This window comes from Nicotiana tomentosiformis, chromosome 4 (genome assembly GCF_000390325.3).
Source record: "Nicotiana tomentosiformis chromosome 4, ASM39032v3, whole genome shotgun sequence".
Taxonomy (NCBI): Eukaryota; Viridiplantae; Streptophyta; class Magnoliopsida; order Solanales; family Solanaceae; genus Nicotiana; species Nicotiana tomentosiformis.
The window spans coordinates 94,483,132-94,504,619 of NC_090815.1; the positions used below are offsets into that span (position 1 = coordinate 94,483,132).

Consider the following 21,488-nt stretch of genomic DNA (forward strand, 5'->3'; position numbering starts at 1 on the left):
CCATCCATTGCAGCACCTTTGACTAGATTGACCCAGAAGGGTGCTCCGTTCCGTTGGACCGATGATTGCGAGGCAACCTTTCAGAAGCTTAAGACAACTTTGACTACAACACCAGTTCTAGTGTTGCCTCCGGTTCGGGGATATATACGGTGTATTGCGATGCTTCACGTGTTGGATTGGGTTATGTATTAATGCAGGAGGGGCGAGTTATTGTATATGCTTCACGTCAGCTGAAGCCCCATGAGAAGAATTTTCCTGCGCACGATTTGAAGTTGGCTGCGATTGTTCATGCTTTTAAGATCTGGAGGCATTATCTATATGGGGTGCCTTGTGAGGTTTACACTGATCACCGCAGTTTGCAACACTTGTTCAAGCAAAGGGATCTCAATTTGAGGCACCGCAGATGGCTTGAGTTACTGAAGGATTATGACATCATTATTCTTTATCATCTAGGCAAGGCGAATGTAGTCACGGATGCCTCAAGCAGGAAGGCAGAGAGCATGGGTAGCTTGGTTTTCATTCCAGCAGAGGAGAGACCACTAGCTTTGGACATTCAGTCCTTGGCCAACAGACTTGTGAGGTTGGATATTTCAGAGCCCAGTCGAGTTCTTGCATGTGTTGTTTCCCAGTCTTCACTATTGGAGTAGGTCAAGGCTCGATAGTTTGATGTTCCGCATTTGGCAGTTCTCAGGGAGACGGTACTATAGGGTATTTCCAAGGAGGTTTCTATTGGCGAGGATGGTGTCCTGCGACTCCAGGGTCGTTTATGTTTTCCTAATGTCGATGGCTTAAGGGATAAGATCCTAGAGGAGGCACACAGTTCTCGATATTCCATTTATCCAGGCGCTACGAAGATGTATCAGGACTTGAGACAACATTATTGGTGGCGATAGATGAAGAAAGACATAGTTGAGTATGTATCTAGGTGCCTAAATTGCCAGCAGGTTAACTATGAGCACCAGAGGCCAGGTGGCTTACTCCAGCAGATGACTATACCAGAGTGGAAATGGGAATGCATTACTATGGATTTCGTAGTTGGGTTTTTGCGGACCTTGCGGAAGTTCGATGCAGTTTGGGTCATTGTTGACAGGTTGACCAAGTCAGCACACTTCATTCTAGTTGCAACTACTTATACTTCAGAGAGATTGGCCCAGATTTATATTCGGGAGATAGTTCGGTTGCACGACGTGCCTGTTTCCATCATATCAGACAGAGGCTCTCAGTTCACTTCACATTTCTGGAGAGCCGTACAGAGTGAGTTGGGGAGCCGTATAGAGCTCAGCACTGCGTTTCATCCACAGACCGACGGGCAGTCAGAGCGGACAGTCCATATCTTGGAGGACATGCTCAGAGCATGTGTGATTGACTTTGGGGGATAGTGGGATCAGTTATTTCCTTTGGCCGAGTTTGCTTACAACAATAGTTATCAGTCCAGTATCGAGATGGCTCCATTTGAAACTTTATATGGTCGGCGATGTCGTTATCCTATCGGGTGGTTTGAGCCTGACGAGATTAAGTTATATGGTACTGATTTGGTGAAGGATGCCTTGGAAAAGGTAAAGTTGATTTAGGAGCGACTTCGCACAGCACAGTCCAGACAGAAGAGTTATGCGGTTCAGAAGGCGCGTGATGTATCATTTATGGTAGGCGAGAAGGTTCTCTTGAGAGTCTCGCCGATGAAGGGCATTATGAGATTCGGGAAGAAGGGTAAGTTGAGCCCAAGTTTTATAGGCCCATTGAGGTGTTGAGGTAGGTTGGGGAGGTTGTTTATGAGCTTGCTTTACCTCCCAACCTATCAGGAGTTCATCCATTTTTTCACGTGTCTATGCTCCGGAGGTATCACCGATTTGTCATATGTGTTAGACTTCAGCACTATTCAGTTAGATGAGAGCTTGGGTTATGGGGAGGAGCCAGTTGTCATTATTGCTAGACAGGATTGCCAGTTGAGATCCAAGAGGATTTTCGCGGTAAAGGTCCAGTGGAGGGGCCAGCCAGTCGAGGAGGTGACATGAGAGTCCGAGGAGGACATGAAGAGCAGATATACACACTTATTCAGCACTTCAGGTATTATACTAAACCCGTTCGAGGATGAACGTTTGTTTAAGAGGTGGAGAATGCAATGACCCGACCGGTCGTTTTGCTTTCTAGAACCCCGTTGCCCTAAATAACACTTTCCGTACATGCTCTAACTGTTTTATGACTTGCAGGAATGGTTAGTTCGGAATTTGGAAGGGTTTGGGGTGACATCGGAGCACTTGGTTCCTTAAGGTTGGCTTAAAAGGCCAAGTTTGACTTTGGTCAAAAGTTTTTAGTAAATGACCTCAGAATTAGGATTTGACAGTTCCAATAGGTTTGTATGATAATTTTGGACTTGGGCGTATGTTCGGATCAGGGTTTGGATGACCCGGGAGCGTTTCGGCGCCTAATAGTGAAAGTTGGTAATTGAAGATTTTAAAAGTTCTTTAAATTTGATTGGGAGCGGGTTTTGACAATATCGAGGTCCAAATAGAATTCTAAGACCGGGAATACTTCTATAATATAATTTAAGACTTGCCCGTAAAATTTGGTGTTATTCCGAGTAGTTTAAGTACGTTTCGGCGCATTGGAAGTAAATTGAAGAACTTGAAGTTCTTAAGTTTGATTCAATTGGTTTTGGGGTGCGATTCTTAGTTTTAATGTTGTTTCGGGCGTTCTGAGAGTTCGAGCGAGTCCGTTTTATGATTTTAAACTTTTTAGTATGTTCGGGCGGGGCCCCAAATGTCAATCGGACGAGGCTCGGACCATGATGAGAATTTGGAGCAGCAGCTGATGCACCAGATATGTCAAAACCGCACATGTACTTGGTCAGCCGCAGGTGCGAGCATGCAGGTGCGGGCAAAGCCTCGCAAAAGCGGCCAAAAGATGGCAGCCCATGTTCCGCATATGAGGCCCATCCTCCGCAAAAGAGGGACTGCAGAAGCGGGTACCCATCCTCAGAAACGATCCTAACCAGCCCAGTGAATACCGCAGAAGTGGACCCTTATCTGCAGAAGAGAGGGCGCAGGTGCGGCCCTATGACTGTAGGTGTGGAAACCGTTGGAGGCATTGAGCCTCAATTATTACGGGTTAGGTCCATTTTTTATCACATTTTCTTCCACTCTTGGGTGATTTGAGAGCTTCTAAGGAGGGGATTTTGACTTAGCTTGGTGAGGTAAGTAATTTCTTCTAAATATGAGTTTAGTACATATATAATGGGTAGATTTTCACATGAAAATTGGTAGAAATCATGGGTTGAGATGAAAAACTTAGGGTTTAATAAAAATGAGATTTTACCACGAAAATGATTATGAAACTTAGTAAAAATCATATATTATGCTCCTAAGGTTATGGGTAACAACTTTCTTCAAAACTTTTCAGAATTCGGGCGTGTAGGCCCTGGGTTAATTTTAGGAATCTTGCAATTTTGGTTGGGTAATCACTTTAATAGCGGAGATATGAACTTTTGATCAATAGATTGATCGATTTATATAATTTTTGGCTAGTTCCGAGTCGTTTGGCATCAAATTTGGAGGTTTAGGCGCATTCTTGAATTGGGAAGTAAGCGTTGAGACAAGATAAGTCTCTTTTCTAACCTTGTAAGAGGAAATTTACCCCATAGGTGAACTTAATTAATATGTGTTGTTATTTGTGTGGGGCTACGTACGCACGAAGTGACGAGAGTTCGTACGTAGCTACTATTCCTATTTATGTCCTGGTAGTTTTAGGTTTACACCACGCTTGTGGACACAGTTGATTGATTATATTTGTTAATTGTATCAAATGGAACTGAGTTGAGGATTTTTAAGGATTTAAAAGCTTCAAGTCGAATTGTCTTTAATTTGGAAAGAGTCAAGGAAGGGTTATGATTTGTTGATATATTTATATTTGACCGCGTCGCATATATGATTCGCGAGCGAGGTAATAGATACATCTATAGTTCGCACCGTTCAACTCTCGGCAGGTGCATCTGGTTACCAGTCTGGTGCGCAAATTTGATCCTCATCTCGAGACTTCACGGTGAGCTGCCTTCCGAGCCGTTCTGCAGCAGCTGGAGTCTCCCTTATGTTGTATTTTTTGTCTTCTGTCTATTTCATTTCAGACAGTAGGCTAGTATCCTTTTGTATATTCTACTAGATTGCCCACATACTTGTGACACCAGGTCTTGGCATACATACTAGTAGACTTATGATTTTGGATTCGTTTATATGATTACGATTTGTACTCGTTTGCTTCCGTTTAAATTATGTCACATTCGCAAATTTCTAAATCTCTTTAACAAATGAGAAAATGTTATCCACTTAGTATTTTATTTAAATGGGAAACTATTAGTTTGATCAGTGTTGTCTTGCCTAACAATGGTGTTGGGCGCCATCACGGCCTAAGATGAAATTGGGTCGCGACATAATATGTCTATGTAATTCACTCTCCCTAGATGCTTATGTAAAATAAATATCCTATTTTTAAAGTGAAGTTTTAGGCATATATATTGAGATTTTCCTTGATTTGTTCTTGGAAATATGTTTTTTTCAAATCTAATTGTGATATTCTATCAATTAAAATAAAAATCTAAAATAAATATTTGATTTATCATTGACATGTATATATTTTGTATATACTACTTGTTTAGTTGGTGACTTGGCTAGAGTTGATTTAGTTAATTTACATTTAACATCTATCATTGTTAGAGGATAAATTGGGAATATAGTAAACTTTCGAATATAAGATTTATGTTTGTATTTATTAGCTTTGTCAATTTGCTAAAGTTACATTTATGTGTATGAAAAAATATTAAACATGCGTGCTTTAAGTTTGATTGTGAAACTTTGTATTTTATAAAGGTGTAGAGCTTTTGTGTTCCACAAAGACCATGTCTACTGCTTTAAAGAATATTATTGGAGAGATTATCAAAAGTGAAAAGCTCAATGGTAACAACTAAAAGACTTAAAGATTAACTGTAGTATGTGCTGGAAGAATAAATATTTGGAATGTAAATAATGTTATGGATGAAGCCTATGACGCTTGAAAAATAAGAATTTCAACAACAACAACAACCCAGTGGAACTTACAAGTGGGGTCTGAGGAGGGTAGTGTATACGCAAACCTTACCCCTATCTATGAAGGTAGAGAGGCTGTTTCCGAAAGACCCTCGGTTCAAGAACGTAAAAAATGGAGCAATAGAGAAACAATAGCAACAACAAAATAATCAAACAGTAGAAGCAAATAATACAACGAGTAATGACAGAGATCCATGGATATGAAACTACACGAATAGTGCTAATCCTACTGCTAATACTGATACACCGTATAGAAACAAGGGACTATGAATTGGAAAGTACCCGACTAGTACTACTACTAGCGGTAAGACAAGGCAAAACTCTAAACTGTCTATCAACCCACCACCCTAATTTTCAACCTCCACACCTTTGTATCGAGGGTCATGTCCTCGGTAAGCTGGAGCAGAGTCATGTCCTGCCTAATCACCTCACCCCAGTTCTTCTTAGGCCTCCCTCTACCCCTCATCTGACTCGCCATGGGCAAACTCTCGGACCTCCTAACCGAGGCATCTGCGTCTCTCCTCCTCACATGACCAAATCATCTCAGCCTCGATTCCCGCAACTTCTGTTCCACAGGAGCCACATCCACTTTGTTCCTAATATATGCATTCCTAATGTTATATTTTCTGGTATACCCACACATCCATCAAAACATCCTTATTTTTTCTACTTTCATATTTCGGGCATGAGATTTCTTGACTAGCCAATACTCGGCTCCATACAACATGGCCGGTCTAACTACCGCTTTGTAGAACTTGCCCTTAAGTCTAGGTGGCACATTTCTGTCAGACAAAACACCAAAATCGAGCCTCCATTTCAACCACCCCATACGGTGTGTGACATCCTCGTCAATCTCCCCGTTACTCTGTATTATAGACCCAAGATATTTAAAACTATCTCTCTCGGGGATGACTTGTGTATCAAGCTTCACGTCCATTTTTGCTTCCTGTATCCCAACACTGAACTTACACTCCAAGTATTCTATTTTTGTCATGCTCAACTTGAAATCTTTAAACTCTAGAGTTTGTCTCCACACCTCCAGCTTAACATTAACCCGCCGCATGTCTTGTCAATAAGCAATATATCATCTGCAAATAACATACACCATGGCACTTCCCCCTGGATGTGTCGCATCAGCACATCTATCGCCAGCGCAAATAAAAATATGCTAATAGTCGATCCTTGATGCAATACCAAGAGCCTATGTTGTGTCGAAAGCCACTCACTCGGTAGAACCTTGTAATCTGTGCATAAACCTCTATACGTCTTCTTGCAAAGAAGATAATCAATCTGGGTCTTGACCACCATATTTCGGAACGTGACCAAGTGGTCCTCCTTCCTCTGAAAACACGAGTTAGATACCACCAGATCAAAAGCTTTAGCAAAATCCAGCAGCGAAAAATAAGAATTTCCTAGACGTATTACATTGTTATGTAGTGATGATATCATAGGAAATTCTAGACTGACATGATCATTGCTAAGGATATGTGGAATGCTCTTGAAACTAAGTATGGTAGAACTATGGTTACCAAACCAGGGTCATAAGTTGATTAATGAGCAACAAGTTGAAGCGATTATATGTTTTTTGCCTTAAAGTTAGGAGTGTATATGTATGTATCTAACTCATAATAAGCGTAATAATGCGTTTGATGATATGAGATAATATGTAGAGTTAGAACAAGATCGGCATGAGGCAGCGTAAGAAGATACAAAAGTGCACGTAACTATAACTTCTAGCTCAACCAATAGTTTAAACGAAAAATCAGTGAAAACGTAAGGCTCAACCAAACAAGAATCCTAAAGTAATAATAAGATGGACGATAGCAAGTGTGAAAGAAAGAAAATTAGTGACTAAAGTGAAATACTTCAATTGTGATCAAAAGGATCACGATGCTAGTGATTGCACTAAGACTAGGAAAGCACCTTACAATGAGTTTAAAAAGGTACTTTGTGTTCTTTATGATTAGCTATATATGTGTTGCTAGTTCTATTTTTTCTATCTTTCTAAAACTAATCTTTTGTGGATAGTTGACCTAGGAGCGATGGACCACATAACGGCGGGATCGTGAAGCCTTTGTGAACTTCCAATCGATCTCACATATGCAACGTGGATATACGTACGAAACAACACTAATGTTGTTAAAAGGACCATATCATGTGAATTAATTTGCGTGAAAATTGAGACTTTATCCTACATAACACGTTATTAGCTCCGTAGATATGAAGAATATCATTTCTATATTGGTGTTATTATGTTTAAATCTTATAATTAAAAATTTTCATGACATTATGTATAGGAACACTTCATTTTTGTTCTAGTTTTATCATAAATAATTTTAAATAGAATTGGATATTAGTTCCTTTGATCCATATGTTAGCTTTTCATATATACCTTATCATATAATCATGAGGACAATGTGAAATTTGGTATGCTAGACTTAATCGTATGGCCTATGGATATGCAAATACTAGCAAAAGATTTTATTGGCTAACTTTGAAAAAGAAGAAAAAGAAGAAGAATGAACAGAAAGAGCATAAGGGAGTCTCATGAAGCCCTCCTCATCTAAATTTCCATATAAGAATGCATTTTTTATATCCAAGTGGAACAAGGGCCAACCTATTTTTACAGCTACAGCATCTAATACGTGAAGAGGAGAAAACGCACAACGAGACACATTGTCATGACTACGAAGTTAACTCTCAAATAGGGTGTGAATTGGTTCAACAAAATGGTCACTGTTTTTTGATCAACGTAATAACTTAGATCTTGTTGTATATAGTTTTTGTTCAGTAGGAAGTTTTTTTTTTTTTTTCAATTTCCCAGATTAACTGGGAGTTGTATTTCATCATAGCAGAGGAATACAAGAGGGGGAAATATCCTTACCTCCAAAATCCAGGATACAACAAAAGGATAATAAGCTATCCTTCACAAAAACAGGCATGGTGAACAATTCTTGCATCCCATACCCCTTACAGAGAACTAAATTAGCTAACAAAAAAATTGGCCTTATCAAACTTTGTTCTAACGCTAGGCATTTGACTCTTATCCAACTGAAAAGGTCCTTTAGCTCCTTTAGGAAGTTGCTGAAAGGTAAAGAAGTATGAGTCTATATTAGTTGAGGATGCTAGTTTAGCAAGGTAGTCCGCCACTTGATTTGCCTCTAGTTAGCAATGCAGTATGTTGACATTTGCTTCGTCTAGCATCTGAGAGGTACTTTCAATTATGTTATTCATTTTGTAATTGTTGGCCCTTTTTTCTTTCAGCATGTTAGCTACAATCAGAGAGTCAAGTTCCAGGCAAAAATCTGTGTATCCATTTTGAACACACCAATTGATTCCAAACCATGTTGCTTGAGCTTCAATGTAGTTGTTACTTTTGCCTTGAGTTAAAACAGAGAAGGCCATGATTAGATCTCCCTTGTCATCCCTGAGAATTCCTCCCATACCAGCTTTCCCATTTTCTTTAATAAAGCTTCCATCAGTGTTTAGCTTAAGAGAGCCTTTTTCCGGCTTATTCCAGGTGACAATAGTAATCTTTTGGACAGGTTGTAGCTGTAGCATAATGTCGCAATACATAGCCCATGGAAGTGGAATATTGCAGCTGGGAAAGGCCTTCGAAACTGCTGCTCTAATTGTCCATAGTACTTGCTGCTCCATTTTGAGTAGGTTGAACTTCTTTTGATTGCCATATTTACACGAGCATCTTTCTTTCCAAATTGCCCAGCATATAATAATGGGAGCAATTTATAGCACCAACTTATGTACTGCATTAACTTTCTTACCCTGCCACCAATTGCTAATAGTATATCTAACTGACCTTTTGTGATGTATTATTCCGAGTGGTGAACCTATTAGTTTCCAAATATAAGTAGCTGCATCTCCTTCCATGAAAATATGATCAATAGTTTCCGTTTTAGGATTACTACAACGGTTACATCTGGAAACCATTTGTTTACCAAAGTTGATTAACACATCATCAAATGGTAGTTTTCTATACCATAATCTCCAAGTAAGAAATAAAATATTAAATGGAATGGAAGAATGCCATACCTTTCTTAGTAACTGCTCCTTAGGTGTGCTACTTCTGATAATTTGCATAGCAGACTTGTTGGAGTAAGTTCCATCTTGCGTAAGGTCCCAATAAATTTTATCTGGTGATGTGCTCCTCCCTATCTCAATCTCCATTATGTGCTGAACCATAGATCTTGGAAGGATATCATGGAGTTTATTGATATTCCATTCCCCATTCTGAATAAAGTCCTTGACAAGGATCTTCAGACTTTTATATGTACCCGGGGCCAGATTTGCAAGAGGACCTTTAGAAGACAAATTGTCCCACCAGAAACTACAATTCCCTGAGTTTATTTGCCATGCCATATGAAATTCTGCGTTCTTTCTGACCTTAGTCAGATGCTTCTAAGAGTGAGAATTACCGGATGCCCATTGTTTAGCTGCTGAATGTGCTCTAATACAATACTTATTCTTAAGAAAGTTAGCCCACAAAGATGGTGTAGTTCTAAACCTCCACCATCTTTTTATGGCTAGAACGTCACTAATGTCTTCCATTTTTCTAATTCCTATGCCTCCTTCATCTGTAGAATAGCATAAATTCTTCCAAGATCTCCAGTGATATTTCTTATGATCACCATCTGTTCCCCAGAAGAAATTGGCAATGTATTTTTCAATGAGACGAGAAGTTGCTTTTGGAGGGCACATAACAGAAAGGGTATAAATAGGAAGTGATTGCAATACACTGTTAATAAGAACCAATTTTTCTCCATGGAAAAGTAATTTTCCATGCCAACCATTGAGTCTTTTTATCACTTTGTGAACCATGTCGTCAAAATAAGCCACCTTCTTTCTGCCCACATAAATAGGGCAACCAAGATAGATAAAAGGGAATTGTTTGTCCATGAAACCTGTACAATCCCTCATCCTATTAATTCTGAAAGTACATGTGTTAGGAGCAGTCACAAAGAAGCTTTTATCCCTATTGACTAGTTGGCCAGAACTTCTCTCATAATCGTTAATCACTTTCATAATCATATTAATAGAGGTGTTATTACCACTACTGAAGATAATAATATCATCAGCATATGCAAGATGGTTAATAATAGGCCCCCTGCGAGGCATAGAGAATGGAGTAAAATTGTCATTTAGATTAAGATTATTCAAAGATCTTGAGAGGATATCGGCAACAAGAATAAAGAGAGATGGGGACAGGGGATCCCCTTGTTTTAAGCCCTGTGAGGAGGTAAAAAAACCAACTCTAGAACCATTAATGATAATTACACTCCAGAAATAAGATTGTGAATTAAATCAATCCAAGATTCTGAGAAACCATATCTCATTAGAACTGATGTGACAAAGGACCAAGACATTCTATCGTAGGCTTTTGCCATATCTAATTTGATAACAATATTGCCCCCCGAGGTCTTCTGGGAGATATTATGAATAATTTTTTGAGCAAAAAGAATATTTTCAGTGATTAATCTATCCTTTACAAAGCCAGTTTGGTTGTCACAAATTAGTTTTGAAAGCATATGATTAAGTCTAAGAGAAAGTACTTTGGAAATAATTTTGTTGGTAAAGTTGGAAAGGCTGATAGGCCTGAACTCTGAGAAATTTGTGGGTGCCTCAATTTTTGGGATTAAAACAAGGTAAGTACGTGAGTAGAACTTGGTAAGGTTTTTACCATTGAAGAAATCCCTAACAAAGGCAATAACATCTTTCTTGATAATATCCCAGCAATGATGAAAAAAAGTACCATTGAACCCATTCGGACCAGCAGTGCTATCAACACTAAGACTGAAGATTGCTTCCTTAATTCCTCTTCATTAGGGATAGCTGATAGCATGATATTATCCTCATCAGATATGCAATTAGGAATACAATTCAAAATATTAGGATTGATGGTAGGCTAAGGGAGATTGAATAGAGATTTAAAATGTTTGACAACAGCTTTAGCAATGTTCACTTCACTCTTGATCCACTTACCCTTATGATTCTTGATTCTATGGAGCTGGAGTTTTGTTCTATTTTCTCTCAAAAGACTATGAAAGTACCTTGTATTACTATCTCCATCTTTAAACCATTTGGTTTGAGTCTTCTATTTGAGTTGAGACTCCTGCATACTCAGCCATTTTATATATTCAGCATGCGCTTTGTTAGCATCTGCCCTGCTATCTTCACTGTTAATATCGATGTCAATGTTTTCCAGAAGTTGAATTTTGTCTTCCCATCTACTCACTTGGTCATTGATGTTTCCAATCTCCTGTCTAGACCACTTTCTTAGCCTGTTACTAAGATTTTTTAATTTAGATTGGAGGATCCACATTGAGTTACCAGTAATGTTTACGTTCCAAACTTCTTGACAATGTCCATAAAATCGTTTTGACTAACCCAAAAATCTAGAAACCTGAAGTAACTAATGTGAGTGTGGTTGGTGTTAAAACACTTCATGAGTAAAGGTCTATGATCCGAACCAGTTCTCACTAGGTGCCTAACAGTGCTATGCTGGAATTTTTGAATCCACGAGTCATTTACAAAAATTCTATCAAGCCTTTTCCAGACTCTCTTGTTAGGCCTCCAATTATTACACCAGGTGAACTTGGGGCCGGTGTAACCCAGGTCTGTAACCCCACAATTATCCATACAATTAATGAAATTCAAACTTCTGTGAACTGTGTGAGGATTTCCTCCTAGCTTTTCATCAGGATCAATAATCACATTGAAGTCACCCCCAATGCACCATGGACTATCAATGCTAAGGTTATCTTTCTCCAGGCTGTACCAAAGGTTCTTTCTCTTAGCTGATGTACATTTAGCATATACAGCTATTATGAAAGAACTTTGATTGTTGATACCATCATCAAACTTTATAGTTATATGTTGTTCATCCTCTGCTATTAACGTATGGTGGTAGTTGTTGTTCCAAAAACACCAAATTTGACCATTGCGATTGGAGGTACTATGTTGAAAACCAAGAAATTTCCTATATCCATCAAGCTTTTCATTACTAATAAAAGGCTAAAAAATGGCTACAAATTGTAGATTGTTGATATTGAATAAGTGTTTCAGCCTGTGAATGGCTTTTTTGGACCTAACTCCCCTAATATTCCAGAAGATTGTTCTAAGCATTAGAACTTGTAGGGGAGGTGTCCTTTTTTTGACTCTTTTTTTGTGAAGGATCATTCTTCTTTTTATGCTTTTTTCTAGTTCCCCCGACTTGACTTCTTCCTCTTGTCACTGGAGAACTATTTCTTGTATCCCTACTATCTTGAGTATTGTTACCCGTCTTCTGATCTTTTCCTTCAGCTTTCTTATTGCATGTAGAGTGTGTGTTATCCAAGTTTTCTCCTGTAGGATTCTCAGCGACCCCTCTGTTCTCTGTTGGATGATTTAAGTTGAAGGAGTTCAGATCTACTACCAACTGAATTCCTGAATGTTTGATGATCTCTGAAGGTAGGCTAGACGATCTACTGCTGTCGCTCGTAGGATCGACCTGATGAACCTGATCGACACTTTTACTGATGTCATGTTCTTCTTTATTTACTTTCCCCTGCCTTGTATTCCATGTGACCTCATTAGAAGAATTCTTCACTTCCTTATCATTGATGTTTTCATCTGTCGTAGAGTGATCTTGCTAATTTTGATTCTTACTGTTGAATTTTCCTTGCATCTGAATATCTTCTTCCACAATTGCTAGAGAGTGCTCGTTTTGAGTAAAGATAAAGCTCTTCGTCTGACTTTTTCTGTTACTTTCATGAGATTGCACTGGTTTGAATATGACTTTGCTCCTCTTTTTTGGTATTTTTTTTATTTTCTGTTTCTTCTTCTTATTCTTCTTCAACCTTTCACCCACTGATGGGTCAGATTTATTTTTTGCAGTCTTATTGGTGTGAGCTAAGGTTGTTTCAGTTGTTTGGAGGTTCTCATTTACAGTAGTATTCTTTACTTCCTTTGTAAATATAGGATCATCTTTTCTTTTTGAACCAGCTTTTTCAGTGTCTTTGGTGTCCTAGTTCATTGGCTTTTTTTTCAATATTATCCTTTCCTGAAGGACCTGCTATTCCAGAATTATACACATTCTGGTTCCCAATATCTTTAGTGGTTTCAATCATGTTTTTCTTTACTGGAAACCTACAGTTCATCATGTTATGCCCGAGTTTCTTACAATGTTTGCAATATTTGGGAATTCCTTCATATTCCAACTTTTGGATAAAACCTTTAAGCGGAGAATCCTCATCTTCCGAGCCAACCCAAACAGATTCAAGTTGAGGTTTAAGGAGATCAATCTCTATTCTTACTTTGGCCATGCTAGGTCTAGTTTTCCCATAAGTTGCGACATCTAGCGTCAATGGTGTGCCAACTGAACTTAAAACTTGCTTCACATAGTGCCAGTTATGCATATTAAACGGAAGCCCGGGGAGAAGAACCCATACCGGAACTATTGGGCTGTCCTCCTCTGGTTTGAAGTCAGGGGACCATTTTTGAAGCCACATTTGTTTCCCTTCGATTTCAATCACCCTTCGGTACTAGATGGATAGTTGTGAAATCGATAAATACATTGTAATTATCATATACCCCAATTTTAACAGATCCTTTCATCGAAAATTGTTCCCTGAAACTTGACCTAATTCTGTCAATTTGTGGCCGAGGCTTCAAGAATCTGCCTACAATGGTGCGTTTGCATTCCTCCGCCATTATGCCGTAGTAGTCTTTGGCTTTGAAAATAACAGCCGGCATCCCGTTGTGAGTGGTATGCCTAGCAATGACTGATTCTCGTGGATGGTGGGCATGTGCCGTAGATGGGCTAGCGATTCCCGTGATTGTGTTTGCATAAGTAGATTTTGGGGCAATTACTTCTGGTGTTGTATTCTTCTCGTCTGGAGGAACACTAAGTTGTTTCGGACGCGCCTGATTAGCGCTGCCCGGAGGCTCCATCCGTCGGAGCGTGTGGTTCAGTCGCTTATCTAGCTGTTATAGAGAGAGAGAATGTGGTTTATCTGAACTCTTTGGTACAGTTGTTTCAGTAGGAAGATCTAACACAAAAAATTGATGATATTACAAGAATCTGGCCGTTTGGGGTACTTTATAATATCATGTTCTTGTGTACGTTTGTTAAGCCAAAGTTTAAAAGCAGAATATGAAATCTATTACGTATATGATTCTTCTGATATTTTAAAATTTAGTTTTATATCATTTTTGTGTCATTAACCAGGACTTCTATAAACTCAAGGCTTAGTTCTAGATACTCCACGTTATATATTTATGTACAAAAGATGATCATTTTCTCTACTTTGAATTTGGTAGATTAGGTTGAACTATTCTTCGTCACAACAATTTTATAGAGTTAGAAGGCACTAAAAGTATCAATTTTGAGAGGAATCTCATTCTCTTTAACATAGTAATCAAGAAATGCACTGGTCAAGTACCTTAATGTGCTGTTTCTAACTACGTTAATTATATCGGAATTCTTTATACTTTTGTATAAAGAGTGTACTAGTCATTCTTTTTGGGAGGCTTTGCCCACTCAAGAATCTTGTTTGCACCTCCTACAGCCAGCTGCACCTTCTCTTTTCCTTTTTCTATTACAGGATCTTGAATTTTTGCTTGGGCTAGGGTAGTTCCACAATTGGTGGCATGATCAAGATTCACCACAAAGTCATAATCTGTACTTGTATCAAGAGCGTAGCCTTTATCCTTTCTTATAATCTTGAGACTCCATTCCAATCCACTAGCCACGTCACCCCATTGGGTTTTGCAATAATTGTAAGCTTCAATAGCTGGTGGGCTAAGTTTTCCTCTGGGTTTGGACAGATACGAATGAATATTTTTGGCTTCGCCTATTGCTGAATGAATAATGGCAAGAGCAAAGTCTAAAGGTTTTGATGTTGCAGCTGCCATAACCTTTGGATTGCTTTTGAGATAGTTCATGCACAAGACTTTATTTGTTAATGATGAGCAAGCTTTGTTAATAAGTGCGGTGACATTATTGTTGTTGGGTTTTGAAATTGGAGCAGAATTTGAATACAGAGGAGAAAGCAAGAGGAAGGAAAAGAGAAGGGGAACTTGAACTGTGAATTTGTGCAAAAAAGGCATTTTTCGCAAAGGAAAAGAAGAGATTGATTTTGCTTCTGTCTCTTTGCGGATAGTTACTTAACCATTTTGACGTTGTCCCTGCCCATTTGCTTTCTTTATATAGACGCCTCATCAGTAACAACTATAGAACTTAGTGATTAGGCATTAATTTTGGCCTTCTGTATGGTTCACGTACCTTGAGGATTTTCAATTATTCTTGGGGTTTTAGGAGTTATTTTATAATATTCGTTCACGAGTAAGGAGGATTTATTTGTTTCAGTGATAAGTTAATTCATATCTCACAATATATTTGATTCGAAGTAGTGAAAAAAATCTAAGATGGAGAAAGACTGAAATGTAAAAATAGAATGCTAGTAATTCCTTTGTTTTATTGATTTGCTTATTTAAAGAACCGGTTATTATTTTTTATTTCTATTCAGATTTTAAAAAAAAAGTCCGATCTAATGGTTCTCGTAATCTAAGTTAAAAATATATTGTTGGAGATGTAATATATAGCTTTAATATTAATAATATTTTTAAACAGCCAATTTGATAGATACATATATCAAGAGACTGTAACCTATGGTACATGTATGATTTTTTTAATTGGAATAGTGCTTGAATAAATACAATGCATCCTAGCTAGCTATATCCCAATTGAGTTACCTAACTCCGGCTGATCTTATGAAATACATTTGTGGTGTCTGATCATATCCTGTAACATTCATGTGTTATTTTCGAAGAATTAGGTTGGCTTATTCTTCAATGGTTAGAATTATCCTGCTTGTGCTTCATGATGGAATAACTTTTTAAGAGTATATTCTATTCTACTTATTTAGAAGCGGGAGTTTGAGGTGCTCATCGTCGTCCTGCTTCGGGCTTATTTTTGGAATTTCCCATCCCTGCTTCGGGGTTGTTTTCGGAAATCTGCCCTCTGAGTGATTTCTGGTGTACATCCCTTTTGTTGAACACGCAAGCGCTTTCTCATCTCACCTGTGTGCTCTCTCTCTTTCTCTCCTCTCTGTATCTCTTTAGATTCTTCTAGGTATAGATTTCTCTATTCCCCTTCGTTTTCTCCCTTACTTTGGAATTAAAGCTGCGTATTGTAGGCTGTTCATCTTGTTCCTGGGTGTTTTTGGTATTCGAGAGTTCTGGTCGAATTGAACTCAAGCCCAAGTTACTTCCATTATAACTCTTCATACCAAAGCAAGACTGGAGAAGATTACCATTTATAATAGGATATTTCCCACGTCTATCAGGTGTTGAGGTGTACTTTGCTTTGTCAAACACGTGGTGTGCAATTCTTCAATCTCCCCTGTGTCTGTGTTGGTAGATCTCTGTTATTCCCTCTTTGTTTTTCCTTCTAGGTTTGGAATTAAACCTTTGTAATTTGGGTTGAGTTCATCCTCATAGGGCTGGAGCCAGTTCTGGATATGTATCTTCAAAGAGCAACTAGTGTAGGTCTTGTAAAGCGTGGTTGTCAACGCAGTTAGACTCGCTTGTTTGGATGGTTGTTACCGTCGTTTTATAATGTATTGTATTGTATTGTATTATATTGTATCGTATCGTTTTATAAATACAACGTTTGGATAGATTATATTATTTGTTGTTATTAAATAGCATTTTGCTGTTTGGTTTGACTGTATCGTGATATACTATAACTGATAAGTTTACTAAAATACCCTCAATTATTTAAATATTAAATTTATCGAGAATTACGCATATCACCAAATATGTCTTATAAATAGATTAAACAATTAAATTCATGCAAATTCTAACAAAACTAGTGAAACAAAATTAACAATTTTATGTTGGAGTTGGAAGTGGAGAAAAAAGGGACAAAGACAAGGTAGGTTATAGGTGGCAGATTTGGAGTTAAAATAAAAAAAATATAAAGGGTAAAATAGATTACGGAGTAATAAGTTATGGCATATTTGGAAAGAAAAATAGGAAACAATCTCATCACACTAAATCGGTTGTTTCGAAAAATAGGACTTTTCATTATTCCGGAATAATAGATTTAACAATATGATACAACCTATTTTAATACAACAATCAAAATAAATATTATTTTGGGATAATAATATAATACGATACAATGAGTAACAAGCATCCAAACAATCCTCTTCCTCACTCTATTTTGCGCAGTTCGATTTTCTTTTTACGGCTGCTGGGTGTTTCATTTTTCTTCCTCCTCAACTGATCTTGTGGACTCAATTTGGTACTTTTGAAATTTTTAGTTTAGCTTTTCGAAACATGGTGCATTTTTGCTCTTATCAATACATGACCTCAACTCACTCTTGACTCAATTGCCTAAGTGATTTCTTAAATGAATACTCTTCTTTAAAGCATGTCTCGTGATGCTCACTTATAGAAATTGACTTTGAATTTTAAATACTTCTTTTGGCAATTTCTCAGCAGCTATTATTAGGATTAGATGATATTTGGAGGTTAAAAAGGTTGATTTATGATCATCCTGAAGCATGGCAATGCTAACGTTGTAATCTGAGATAATAGTCTCTTCTTTTTTCAACTGAACAGGTTAATAGATGAAAGCATGAAAATTGTCAAATGATTAAAAAAAGCATACTTAGGTCTGTCAAATAAAGAGGTGTAGACTGAGGCATCACATTTTTGTATTCATTTGTAGCTCTTTGACTAATTAGAAATTCATTTTTGATCTATCCATGATCTGTAACATGTGAATATTAAGGAAACCAACAGTTCATAGTGACTATTCTGAAATATTTTTCTTTATCAAAGATGAGTATGGCAATGTGTAAGCATTCTGTCCAAAATCTTTATCTCATAGTATAAACAGTCTCCAAGTGCTGGCCGATAATTAAAGGGTAGAAGTTCTTGCAAAATTTTTCCACTATCTAAATGTTTACTCTCGAACTTTTCTGTTATATACGACTTCCTCAAAAAACTTAGTGTTAACCAAATTCCTAAAGAAGTGATCTTTTTCACTTTGCTCTCTATTGCCCATCCTCATGTTCGATTTACACAATCGATTTAACTTCATAGAGTGGAAGTTACAATAACTATGTCTATGATAAGTTGGATATTGATGTAATGGTAGCATGTCCCACGTTTCTAAGAAATGTCTGTGCGAAAGACGCTGCTCCTTTTAAGTTAGTAATTAGTGAGTTAATTTTATTGGTATGTTCAATTGACTTTCATAACCCCATAACAATAATGCAGCTGATTTTGAATTGAAAAATTCAGAGTTTTGGTAGATCTTACCATTTTAGTTAGTGAAACAACGTTCTCTTCATTTGAAGTGTTTAATACAACCTTGTTTGTTATTATATGCTATGAACCTGTAGTGATGTAGGTACTTCCAATGTAATTATGAACTGTTGGGAATAAACCCCTACAAAAATAATATTCACGGTACTAAAAGCGGAATAATAATATAGCACCGAGATACAGTAATTAACAAGAATAAAAGAGTGACAACGGCACCAAGATTTTTACGTGGAAAACCCTTTTGAATAAAGGAAAAAATCACGGCCCCGAGACGAGCAACTAATATCACTATAGCAAGGAATTTTATACTTTGTAGGTCCGAGTAAAATACTCCAAAGACCACTACAACACTCAAAAGAAATAACCCTCTTTTGATATTCCCACCTCACTACAATATCGCTCACTCTCTGTTTTTCTCTACACAGTCTATTTCTCACAATGCCTGAGAAATACTCCCTGCAACTATTGTGTTGCTTCTCTTTCTGTGTGGTGAAATGAAGAAGCTGAAACTCTCCTTTTATAGGAGAAATAGCCTACCTCTTCAACCAATCAAAATGAAGGATTGGTTGAAAATTTACAATGCAAATATTTTCTTTCTTCCGCCTAACAATTTGACATTTTCCTTCTACAACCTACTATATTTGACAATGCAAAAGAAAAGATGACTGCCAATCAAAGGAAGAAAGCTATCTTCCTTAATTTATGGGATGGACTCCACAAATCTCTCCCTCCAGTCACATTTACCTGAAGGAGGTAGCATTGTCTTATAGTTTGAGTGCATGCCGACAAGTTCTTTGCATATCTCAAACTTGTCTCTTGGTACCACCTTGGTCAACATATCAGCAGGATTTTTACTCATGTGAATCTTTTTGACCTGTAAAGATTCGTTCTCCATCTGCTCACGCATCCAATGATATCTCACATCAATATGCTTTGTTCTTGCATGGTACATGGAGTTCTTGCTCAATTCTATTGCACTTTAACTGTCACAATAGACGACATACTACTTTTGATGCAATTCCAGCTCTTGAAGAAACCGCTTGAGCCATACCATCTCCTTGCTAGCTTCTGTAGCGGCAATATACTATGCTTCAGTTGTTGAAGGTACAACACACTTCTGCAATTTAGACTGCCATGATATATCTCCCCCTGAAAATGTAAACAAATATCCAGTAGTGGATTTTCTGTTATCAATGTCACCTTCCATATCAACATCTGTATAGCCCTTCAAGATTGGATGAGATCCTCCAAAGCACAATCAATCTCCCGTGGTACCTCTCAGGTACCTGAGTATCCACTTGACTGCTTTCCAATGTTCCTATCCAAGATTTTCAAGGAATCTAATAACAACACTAACTGCATGAGCAATATCAAGTCTGATTCATACCATTACATACATCAAGCTTCCGACTGCTGAAGAATAAGGAACTCTAGCCATGTTACCTTTCTCCTCCATACTTGTAGGACACATCTTCTTGCTCAACTTTAGATGACTAGCAATAGGTGTGCTGACTGGCTTAGCATTCTTCATGTTGAAGCGTTCCAGTACACGTTCAATGTACTTCTCCTAAGACAACCACAACTTTCTGCTTGTTCGCTCTCGAACTATCTTCATACCCAGAATTTATTGTGCTGGGCCCAAGTCCTTCATATCAAATGACTTGGACAAATCTCCCTTCAACTTTGCGATCAACCCCTTGTCTTTTCCTACAATTAATATGTCATCCACGTACAACAACAATATAATAAAGTTATTTTCAGAAAATCTTTTGAAGTATACACATGGATCAGAATATGTCTTTGTGTAAGTTTGACTCATTCATGAAAAGTCAAACTTCTTGTAGCACTGCCTTGGTGCCTACTTCAACCCATAAAGACTCTTATTCAGTTTGCAGACCATGTGTTTCCTTTCATCTACTTCAAATCCTTCTAGCTACTCCATATAGATCTCCTCTTCCAAATCTCCGTGAAGAAATGTAGTTTTCACGTCCAATTGCTCCACTTCAAGATCTAGGCTAGCTGCTAAGCTCAAGATTGTTCGAATAGATGTCATTTTAACAACAGGTGAGAAAATTTTGTCAAAATCAATACCTTTCTTCTGCTCGAAACCTTTTACCACCAATCGAGCTTTTTATCTGACGAGCTTGCCATTTTCATCTTTCTTGTGTTTAAAGACCCACTTACATTTGAGTGGTCTTTTTCCCTTTGGAAGTTCAACCAGCTTGTACGTGCCATTTTTCTGCAAAGATTTCATCTCCTCTTGCATGGCTTTCATCCACTGGTTCTTTTCTAGATGGGACATCACCTCCTTAAGACTTTCTGGCTTCCCCTCATCACTGATGAGGACATACTCCGTGGAAGGGTACCTGCATGACTCTACCCTTGGCCTTTCTGATCTCCTCAGAGGTTAAGGTTGTTCTTCTCCCTGAGTGGGGTGATCCACTTGCTCGACATCATCATCAAGTTGCTCCCCCTGCTCAATAACCTCATCAGGTTGCTCCCCCTGCCCGGCAACCTTGTCGGTCATACTTTCTGCACTTGTGGGATTGTTAGAAGTATAAGGAATAGTAACAAGGTTAGGAATAATACCATTCTTGGCCTTCTATGGCATATCATCAACAGCTCTAACTTCACTTTCTCAGAAGACTATATATCTACTTTCGATGACCTTCTTCTCTACGGGATCCCACAATCTATATCTGAATTCTTTATCTCCATATCCGATGAATATGCAAGGAACATATTTATCATCCAGCTTTGTTCTCTGCTCCTTTGGTACATGCGCAAAAGCTTTGCACCCAAACACCTTCACATGCGAGTAGGACACCTCCTTGTTGGTCCAAACTCTCTCTAGGATGTCAAACGCCAATGGAACTGATGGACTCCTATTGATCAGGTAACAGGCTGTCTGAACTGTTTCACCCCAAAATGACTTAGGCAGTTTAGCCATTCTGAGCATGCTTCTCACCTTCTCCACTATGGTGCGGTTCATCCTTTCGGCTACGCCATTGTGCTGTGAGGTTCCAGGAACTGTCTTTTCATGTCTGATCCCATGGCTTGAACAGTACTCTTTAAATTCCC

General features: G+C 38.1%; 2 protein-coding genes across 2 annotated transcripts; both read right to left on the minus strand.

Moving 5' to 3' along the window:
* Positions 1-8,237: 8,237 nt before the first annotated feature.
* On the minus strand, positions 8,238-8,729 carry LOC138910163 (uncharacterized). Its single transcript, XM_070201386.1, has one exon. The coding sequence runs from the start codon at positions 8,727-8,729 to the stop codon at positions 8,238-8,240; it is 492 nt and encodes a 163-aa protein (XP_070057487.1).
* Positions 8,730-14,576: 5,847 nt separating this feature from the next.
* LOC138910164 (uncharacterized) lies at positions 14,577-15,176 on the minus strand. Its single transcript, XM_070201387.1, has one exon. The coding sequence runs from the start codon at positions 15,174-15,176 to the stop codon at positions 14,577-14,579; it is 600 nt and encodes a 199-aa protein (XP_070057488.1).
* Between the last annotated feature and the right edge of the window lie 6,312 nt (positions 15,177-21,488).